This window comes from Penaeus monodon, chromosome 38, assembly GCF_015228065.2.
Source record: "Penaeus monodon isolate SGIC_2016 chromosome 38, NSTDA_Pmon_1, whole genome shotgun sequence".
Taxonomy (NCBI): domain Eukaryota; kingdom Metazoa; phylum Arthropoda; class Malacostraca; order Decapoda; family Penaeidae; genus Penaeus; species Penaeus monodon.
The window spans coordinates 2,466,243-2,476,734 of record NC_051423.1 but is presented as its reverse complement, the minus strand read 5'-3'; the positions used below and the strand labels follow the sequence as shown (position 1 = coordinate 2,476,734).

The window sequence follows — 10,492 nt, the reverse complement described above, 5'->3', positions numbered from 1 at the left end:
AAGGAAACTTTGCCTTCTTGTTTCTGGAGACACTGTTGGAAGAGAACTGGTATTGTCAGAGGGCGGGGCTGTGCGGGGAATCACAAAATCAATTCCACTTGACTGGGCCAAAAGAGGATACTCAGGTTTGTAAAGGTGGAAGCAATAGAAGAACGAGGGCGGGAGGAAGATGGGGTGGTAAGGAGAGAGGCAGTACTGTTGGGAGGAGGACAGTGAGGATGAAGAGTAGTAAGAAAGGGTGAGTAGACAATGAAGAAGACTGTGCAGAAGAGGGAATGGATGATGTTGGGAGAGAGAAAGGGGTGCATTCTGAAGGTTTAGTAATGACCTGGGTGGATAAATCGCAATGGATAGAGTTGACAGAAAACATTGAGGAGGGGTATTTGTATCAGTGGTGGGAAACGTGGTCAGGGGAGAGGCAGGGGTCGGGAAACCAAGGAAATCAAATTATACCTAGGCTAGTTGATGAAAGAGCAAGCCATAATGCCCTATTAAGGGTAAAAAAAATCTTCATTACTGGCAATGGTGAGCCTGAAATAAATGGGGAGAAGAAACGGTCTACCCCTCGGGGTTTCCATGAGGGATAAGGGCGAGGTGATCAACCAGGGGGAATACAGGGCCCATGGCTGCCAGAGGCCATTCAGGACTGACACAAACTCAGCCTTTCATCCTTTCAGCACTTAGGAAGTGGACAGAAGAAGAGGATGAAGAGAAGGAAGAGGAAAGAGGGAGAAAAGACCATGCAAATTAGTTGAGGTGAGGGCAGTGGTCCAAGGTAGGGGAATTCCCCACACAAAGTGCCTCCCCCCCAACAAAAATGAGCAAAGGATTAAGAGGGCATTTGGCATAAAAAAAATATTATTACAAAATAAAAGGCATATTCAGTTTTGGTTCCAATACACCCATTAATGGTTGCAATCCTATTTCAACTCATGTTTGAGACAGATTCTGCAGAACAGACCAGACTTGATCCTCTATCCACAGACAACATGCACTTCATGCTTGACTTGGTTCGGTGAAAAGGAGAGAAACCTGAAGAAAGAGCTGAAATGCCCATCATGGATGACACATGACAAATGTCTTCAACTCTTCAATGGATAATAAATCAATCTACCCAAAATAAGTGGAACATCTAGGAAATCCCATTGGGAAGCAAAAAAAATCTAGAACATGAAATAAACCTTCATCTTGAAGCACAGACAAATATTTCTCACTAATCCAGTGAAAGAAGCAAAGGCTAAAACATACAACAATCTTATTTTCAAGCATAATTTATTTTGCAAATCTGTACAATCGTTAGACACACCGTGACTTACTTTCAAAGGACACACAGGGTAACACAAACAGTTACGTATATAAGTTACTTTTGTCACTACTCAGCACAGGGAGGAGATATAACACCTTTTTCAATGGACACAGATAAATATTTATGAAAATAGAGTAGAAATCCAAAGACTCTGATGTAGATTACTCAGCATATGATTCCATTTCTAACAAATATAATTGTTTCAAAGCTAATACTACGCCTCAGACACAATGGAACTATAAAGGAACTGTGGATAGTTTGCAATCTTAAATCATACTTTGGATTTCTTTGACTTCATGTAAAGTTTATGTCCTTTAAATTACTGTATATTCAAAACTGGAAAAGATATTGAATTTAAGATGAAAACCTGTGCTTACAATATACAGTATCTACAGTATGTGCTATACACTAATCTGGAAGGAGACGCTATTGTTCAAACAAGAGAAAAATAGAAAAGTGAACTTAGTATTTTTTCTCTTTATATCTATGTATTTTTGCTAAGAGTAATTCTGATACATAAACCATCACCAGCTGCTTGCATGTCAGAAATTACCTTTAATTTTTCCTATGTTTCATACTCGTCAGTTTTAAATGATAGTGAACAAATCCCCCCTCCCAATCTAAGTTCAATGGTGGCAAATACGTGTTCCTAATTGCCCGCGTCACTTCCATAAATTTACCAGTGAATTCTGATGAATTTTTAGAAAAAAAAAAAATAATAATAATAAAAATAATAATAATAATAAAAACAAAATAATAATAATAATAATAATACTTATAAAATAAGCATGAGCAGTACTGGGGACAAAAACTATGATCAAAGAGTATTTGCTATGAGCTCTCTCCTTTTCCTGAAGAACTGCTAAAAGAAAGCAAACTGTTATCCCTTATAAAAATAACTTGGGCAGTGTAAAGAGCTATTACGAGGTGCGACAAAGCCATCTGCTTTTTATGAGCATTTGACAGCATTTCAATATCAGAAGCTGAAGATTAGTTAAAAGGTGAATTGAAGTGCATCATTAGTTTCAGTGACTGCCTTGGTTTCTTACGCATAAATACTTAATAAAACTTTTCTCTGAAGTTTCTTCTGTGAAAAGAGAAGGGGAAACTCTAACTGGGTCTAGGCAGGAAGGAATTTCTAAAAAGCACTTTGCTGAGAACAGATGGTGAGCTTTCCATAATACTTCTGGCTTGAAGAAAATAAAATACATATTGTCACATCTTCTTGATCAACATGTGCATGTCTGTGTATCTTACACCCTCTGAAACATAGTAATTCTGAATATCCAAATTTCCAAATCAGCAGGAAATCAAATCAAATCTAGCATGTAGATCCCAGTGACATTGTTATGAATAAAATTGCAGACTATAATCTAAAATAAATACTCTCACATGTATATTTACAATGAGGTTAATGCAGAGCTGACTTGAAACCATAAGCACTTTTATCTATCTTTTATCTTCAATATCCCTGTTCAATATAAACAAACAGATAACAAATACAGTCAAACAAATAAAAAAGGGCATGGTCTTATAACATCATTATACTATCTCTCTGTTCTAGTAAATGAACAATTCATTTAGTTCTTCGCTGTTCTACTGATAACCTTAAGCTACTTCACCTGAGAAAATAAATATATATCTAACTTGTTTTAAGACATGAAACACTGTAACTGAGGGCTGGCTTTTCTTTCAAAATAATTTGATCAATCTGTCTGTATTCTTGCTTTAAAGATACAACTTTTACACTAATGAAACAAAATGGGAAACCACAGGTAGAAGCATGAAAAAGGGGACCAACACATTTTCACAAACTAATCACTTCGACCCATACTCGAGTTCAGACGACATATCTTTTGACAAAGGGACAGTTTTCCATTTTACACCTAGGCAAGTTTTCATTACAGGAATAAATGGCTGTTACTATGATTACATCTAAGTATCATCTACAATGCTGGTTTTCTTGTACTTCTGAGTTCCAGTAACAAGGATTTCTGCCTAGACAGTGGTGATGTAAATGTCCAGAGTAAACTCAGACGGCTCAGTTTCCAATATCTCTTCCATATCTTTATCAGTATGAATGAGCTATAGCCACCTTAATTCATATCTGCCCCTCTCCCTTAACTAAGTTAGGGTTCACACATAATGTTAGCATCCCTCCCTTTTCCTCGAGCTCAGTGTCTTCAGTTTTATAATCTGACCTGTTCTGTACGATAATGATTGTAAAAATTGGAAACTCAAAAGATTTTATATATAATTCTAAAGGAATAGCACTTTAAAAGAGATTAAGTAACATTAAACTTGAAGTCACGGAACCTATTATGTTCAAATGATGGCTTATGTCATGAACACTGAACATTAACCTCTCTACTCTTTAGTTACGGTAGAGGGGCACTGCTTCTGGCTACATATGAACTGAGATGACTACAGTATATTTCAAAGGTTTTAGAATTATCTTCTTTATTACACAGCCCCTTCTAGCCTGTTGGTAATGTTTTGTCAAAATATAATGACTTTTATTGGTTCGTGTTTTTTAAAGAAGCCATAAAGCTGCAACTTCCTTATAATTGGGATAACATTGGTCAATGTAGTTATCTGTAAAAAAAAATTCAAACTAAGCTATAAAAGGCATTCCCACTACTAATGTTTCTCTGTCTGTTTCTGTCTGTCTGTCTTTGCCTACTTCTCACTTTCTGACCTATGATCTCAAAAAACAAGAAAAAGAAAGAAGGAAAAACCTGAATTCTCACTTAACTGGAGTGGGAACATCTATGATCACAGAGTAACAAAATAGTCACTACCAAAGCATAAATGTTGCAGAAGTCTCTTTCAATATAAAGAAAGAGAAGTGGGAAGCAGGTAAGAGGGAGGGTAGAGGGGGTTGGGCGAGAGGGTGGCACGGAGGGAGAGTAAAAGAAAGAAACATTAAGCCATTGTGTAAAATTCAGTCTAAATCAAACAATATTCAGCACGATGCACACTTCAAACTGCATAAGGGAGAAGCATCCCTTCATTCAGCACTTCATGAAATGTTCTAGACATGACAGCTATTTTTTCTAATTGTATTTAATTTGAATGACAAGCACTAAATATGCTACTAAAATTTGTCTTGACAATGTAAGGATGGCTTTTGCTAATGTACAATGATGTTTCATATCACAGATTCCAACTATGACAAATCTTTAACAAAATGCAAAGTTTGCTTCAGATTTTGCCTGGTATCTTGTAAGATGAATGTCAACAAAACAAAATCAAACGAGGAAATCAAGTTCTTGTGCACAGCACAAAATTTCAAATAAATATATACAATATCGTACAGACAAAGAATACAAACTGTTTCGGATGACTACTCAAGACCCTTTTGTCTTTTACTCAAATTAATGCATTCTTGAAAATTATTCTTCTCACTTAAAATATAAGTAGTAGAAGGCAGCATAAAATATTCCTGAGAGTCCAGGACTTATCAGCATGCATTCCTGTTGCAAAGCAGTCGACAGTGCTACTCCCTGGCTTTCACGGCCATGCTAATGGTACCTGTACACAAAAATAACCCATGACTAGGCAAGGTAAATGTGGATGAACTTCTTTTCTTTGTCTTAATGAAGCAAGCAGTGACAGCACTAAGGACACAACCACACAATCTCAACCATAATAAAACTGAGCAATCACTGCCCTCCTGCTGGCTGTATCTTTTATTATCCTCTTTTTCTTGAGGAAGAAAGAAGAAAAGCATCAGCATCATAATACTGCCTTCTGTCATCTAGACTAGCAAATGCAATGTAAGTCCTCTTATCAGACCAAGTGTTGCAGTAATCTTCGGTTGACTGCCAGGCACAAATGTAGGCGTTAAAGTTTAGTAAAATAAGTGTCAAAAAAGAAAAAAAGAAGAAGAAAAAAAAAAAAAGACTGGCACTATTTGGAAAATGTCTTAATTACTTGGCAACACATATGAAAGATGGCAGAGTTTTCCTTACTCACTGACTTTGTCACACACATGCATACACAAAAAAATATACACTTTAAAAGAAATGGCAAAATACGTAATTTTATCAAAATAAATATGTAAAAAAGAAATGAAAAAAAGGGAAAGAAAAAAAGAAGACTCTTGTATTTTCATTTCTTTCTCTTCACTATTACTTGCTGATATATACATCAAGAAAAAATTGGCAAAGATAATTCACACTTGGCATACTTAACCTCTACAATTTGTACACTAGTCATTTTCATGTGTCCAACAAGGAACTATGTGCAATACCATTTTACGATCACCTTATGACAGACTGAAGTAAAATAGTAATATCCTAGGGCTGCATGTGATTAAGTAGATTAATCAACCTAGACTTCAACCTGGTGTGTTCCTAAGAATTTCCCTAGAAATAAATAATGAAATACTGTTATCAACAATCCAGTGATGAGTATATATGAACATGTATGTATACAAATGTATACATGCACCTACACATATACACAAATGTAGATAAACCTCAACACTCATAAATATTCTGCATGGTAATATGCATGAAGAGTAATTCATTGTAAAAATTATGTTTTACCAACAACTTTGCAAACACTGTATAAGACAATATTATGACTGCTCAGAAGTACCTTAGCAATTAGGGACTTGTCACTTTGTATTTTAAATTGTAAGACAATTTCTTTTTCTTTTTTTTTTCTAGATTCTCATTAAGGTAGCATGACTCTAGATTTTCCTCAGGTATCCTAGGCCTCATCCGCTCATCCTCCTACTAAAGGTAAGATTCTTAGGCATGCTCTTCATCCGCCAATAAAGTGAAAATCCTACTTAGGCCCTGAAATACCCGTAGACAACTCCAAGAATACTGAGAGGAATCTGTTTGATAACTTACAAAAATCATTTTGAAATATGAACATCCCGGCCAAAAATGCGCATGTCCTGAAGAGTTGAAAAGAGGACTTTCTGACCCAGCTCTCGGCAGCCACATGCTGGAGCTGGCGTTGACACGATGGGCGGGCATTTTCCAATGCTTTCCAAATGCAAAGTCGCAACTATTCGTCTGCACTGGTTCGGACCGGACCGTGCTCCTCTTCCCACTCTCTCAGAACATTGTCCAAGTTGTAACGCTTGCGGTAAGTCACAAAAAAGCTCCGCACATGATTCTCTGTCTTGTTGCCTACAATTTCGGCGATGGCTTTGAAGTCCTTTCCAAAATATCGTACAGCTGCAAAGAGACAAGAGACAGGCGTCTTCATCATATTTACTAAACAAGAAAACAAAGATGATGATGATGATGAAACAATAACAATAATAATAATAATAATAATGATAATGAGAAGATGAAAGAAAAATCTTACCTTGCACAGCCAGTAGAAGTTCCTCATGCGACCATTTGGCCTTCAGTGGCCCCGTTTGTCCTGGTGGCCTCAGGGAATTGATACCATCCTTGGCCAGATTTTCTCGCAAGTTGCTGATCTGTGCCTTGTTACTCTGTACCTGTTGAAGAAACAGAAGTCAAAATATTTCAAGAATTCATTTCAAGCATAACAATATTTTTCCTAAGAGAGATCAGTAAATGCCAAAAGTTCATCTGCAACAGTAAATGCCAAAAGTTCATCTGCAAAAGTTAGAATGACATAAAAAGACCAAAAATAACTTGATAAAACAGAAAACTTTTAGTCCAAGTTGCAACACTGACACAACAACTCCATCCCATGTCTTTGTCATCTTAATCCTTTGCCAACGGGTGGCATGTATGCACATGCCATGGCATGGCGGGACTATCTGCCGGGGGCATGTACGTACATGCCATGGTGTATGTATGGACATGCCATGAGTTTTTTTTTGTTACAATCACGGCAAAATATTATTTTTCTGCCACTGAAAGTGTGATTAAGTCGTTTTTAACACTCATTTTTACCATGAAAAAATAAATAAATAAAAAAATAAATAAAATAAAATAAAAAATAAAAAAAATGACAATTTCAACTCCATGATGCCACACACTGCTTATTTTATTCAGACTATAGACCGAATAATGATCAACTAATGGAGTCTATATAACAACAAAATTATCCTTCAGTCTCGATTTATCAGGAAATATGGCAAGCAGAGACTTTAGAAAATAATGAAAACTGAAAATACAACATATGCTCGTAGTATTACAAAGAAACGGCAAGGGATGCTGCTATTTGGCATGAGTGGTCGTGCATGCTAGGGCGACGATATAAGCCCCTGGCAGCGAGGCCCAGGCCACTATGAATACTACCCGTCGGGAAAGGGTTAAAGAGAGAGAGAGAGAGAGAGAGAGAGAGAGAGAGAGAGAGAGAGAGAGAGAGAGAGAGAGAGAGAGAGAGAGAGAGAGAGAGAGAGAGAGAGAGAGAGAAAAAAGCCTCACCTGGCGTTTGAGAGCAATGACCTCATTCTCCATGTGTCGCAGTAGCTGCTGGCCTTGGGTAGGGGCACCTAGGGGGCCTGGGGGGGCAGGGGCCACCATAGCCATAAGGTCCTGTCAAATGTGGAAAAAAATTATCAATTAATACATAAAAATCAGATATTTATTCTTAAGCAACAAATAATATGTTAATCAAAAATGAATTAAATAACAACTGATTAACTAATAAACATACCTAAACTTTTCTCTTTTATATCATCTCTAAATGAACATTGGCTGAAGAAGTACGCACCTCATGGTTTATGTGCATGCCGCGAGGTGGTCGTCGCTTGTGCTTGATGAGCTGTTTATCTCTCTTCATGGGCCCTACAGTTGGCCGCAGACACCCCATTTTTCTAGAAAGCAGAAGACAAAATAATCAGCATGTGGGACAAATGTCAACAGATGAGGATCACATAAAGGGAAAACAAATCATGAGTGTTACCTATATTTTTTTCTACCATGTAAATCAATGGAAAGGACAAAAACAAATTGTAATCCAACAAAAACTGACCTAAGTAACTAAACAGAAAAAGACCATGAAATTCAGAGACAACTAATGATGTAATTCAAAGATTTAATGCAGTGAGCAGTGACAGATGTAATGAAAAGTGCAAATACAACAGGCATTCCCAGCCACTCACTTCCAGTGGTTGTAACACGTCTGGCACTGAGGTCCCTTGGGAGACTCGTTGAGGATGGTCGCAGGGATGGTGCAGTTCGAGCAGTTCTTGGTCTCCTCCCCACCACGTCCCTCCTCATCTTCATCAGATCTATCTCCGCTGCTATCTCCCAGTCCACCTTCTGTAGCCTGCTGGTTGGGGAGGGAAACATTCTGCTTTTATACAGGGAAAAAGCTTGCAAAACCTGGGATTTCAACAGGATGTGTTGGAATTTCTCAAAGAAAATATTTTTTATCAATGAATAATATTAAGTTTCCATTTTCCACTGACCTGGAGCTTTGCAGTGTGTTTGCGAGCATGTCGATCAATTAGAGAACTTCGTTGTCTAGTTTTCTTCCACAGATAATAGTACTTTACTAGCTGGGCTATAGTCTTGTCTGGTAACTGAAGAGTAAAAAAAAAGAAAAAAAAAAAAGAAACAGTAATATATTTGATAATTGTTTTAACCCTATTGGCATGGATGGCAAGAATACCTGCCATGCTCACTGTAATACAAGTTTATTTATTGTATTTACACATAAATGGCTCTACAAGTGTTTAGTCACCAAGGAGTCAGTTATTAGTCCTGTCTCACCTGTTTACTTTTTTCCTTGACTTTTGGAAAGGGTCTTTTGTATTATTGAATTGTCTTAAATGTTACCATGATTTTAATAACAATTTAATAATCATAACATCAATAACAATAATAACAGTGTCAATATCAATAGCATTAAGAAGAAAAACACATTTTTCCAACCAATTCAAGGAATGGGGAAATCAGGATCGGTCACTAGGGCCGACTGATAGACTCCTTGCTGGCTGAGCACAAGTGGAGCCATCTGTATGTAACAAAATTTACAAAAAACCTACAGGAGGTAGAATATAAATCCATGGTGGTTGGTTTAAGGATGTGCTTTATATATATATAAGTTAACAATATTCATTTTCCTCCATGCAACATAACAAAATTACAATACGAAAATTAGTTGACATAAAGAATAAAACAAAATAACTATTCTCAGAGAAGGACCAGAGAAGTTCCTCCACTGACTAAAGCTGCTCCTTACCATCTGTCTTATGCGATGAAAGCTTTTCCCGTGAAACTGAAAGGCCTGCTCAAACAGGACCTTGTCTTCGGTCGTCCACTCATCAGGGAAGGGCGTGAAGTTGGCAAGGTCTGCTGTTGCTTTCTCCAAGTCATGACGATGCCAGAACAGCATGCCCAGTGCCTGCTCGGCATTGTACCCGTATTTGTCCTTTGCCAACCAGATGTACTGTTCCACTGGAAATTCAAAGGAGAATATAATAACTTCCTGAAATGTATTTTGAATTGCCTGTGTGCTCTACCCTCTCTTACGCTAAATTCAAGACATATCTGGCAGGAAAATAACCCTCACACTATAATTAAACAAAGAAACATAATTCTACACAAACGTTGCAAAACTCACAACTCTCTTCGTTGATCTCCAGCTTAGGAGCCCACACTAACAAGGCTCTTTCTGGACACTGCTCTGGCCGGCGTTCTGGAAGAAAAGAACGACAAGAATTCTAGTTTCAAAAATACTCAAACAAGGATTAGTGTAATAAAAGTCCAATCAAAAATACAACAAAAAACATTGAAATCTTGAAATTTGTCTCATGAGGAGACAAATGCACCAGAAATTAATCAAATTCCCCTTGCAATCTGACTGTCAAAACAAGGCTGACACTTGATCCCTACTTGATACAGAATTATTTCAGATCCCTGTTCTAAAGTGAAGATGCCTATGCTGGAGAATTTTTGGATAACAGCTGCAATGGTTGGTCCAGCGTGCACTCGTAAGACACAACCCAAATATCTTCAGAAATTCAATTTTACTTTATAACATCTCAAAAATTACCTTGTGATGGCAACATATTTGGAATCTCTGCTTGATATGCCTTTCCAACACGCATGCCTGTATCTGAAAAGTATGAAATGATTAACTTGTAACACAAAGACAAATTACCCAAGAGGAGGATTACGCATACTTGGGAATACATTAGGCAAAAGTCTAACTTACTTTCCCAGTTACAAATGATTACTCGCAAACTGGGAGAAGATATCACTAGTCAAAATTTCAGCTACTAATCACAAA

At 37.2% G+C, this 10,492-nt stretch overlaps 1 protein-coding gene across 6 annotated transcripts in view; it reads right to left on the bottom strand.

The window, feature by feature from the left end:
* Positions 1-1,255: 1,255 nt before the first annotated feature.
* LOC119596925 (REST corepressor 2-like) overlaps positions 1,256-10,492 on the bottom strand; it is a 16,317-nt gene continuing 7,080 nt past the window's right edge. For 4 of the 6 annotated variants that reach the window (XM_037946294.1, XM_037946292.1, XM_037946293.1 and 1 more), the window contains exons 2-10: positions 10,256-10,318; positions 9,824-9,898; positions 9,443-9,657; positions 8,667-8,780; positions 8,358-8,527; positions 7,967-8,069; positions 7,678-7,788; positions 6,638-6,776; positions 1,256-6,504 (exon numbers count right to left, since the gene is read on the bottom strand). In XM_037946294.1, coding sequence (XP_037802222.1) covers positions 6,332-6,504; positions 6,638-6,776; positions 7,678-7,788; positions 7,967-8,069; positions 8,358-8,527; positions 8,667-8,780; positions 9,443-9,657; positions 9,824-9,898; positions 10,256-10,310 — 1,155 coding nt within the window. In that variant the 5' untranslated portion in view covers positions 10,311-10,318 and the 3' untranslated portion in view covers positions 1,256-6,331. The remainder of the gene's footprint in view (positions 6,505-6,637; positions 6,777-7,677; positions 7,789-7,966; positions 8,070-8,357; positions 8,528-8,666; positions 8,781-9,442; positions 9,658-9,823; positions 9,899-10,255; positions 10,319-10,492) is intronic. The other 2 variants (XR_005230791.1, XM_037946291.1) reach the window with 2 other exon arrangements.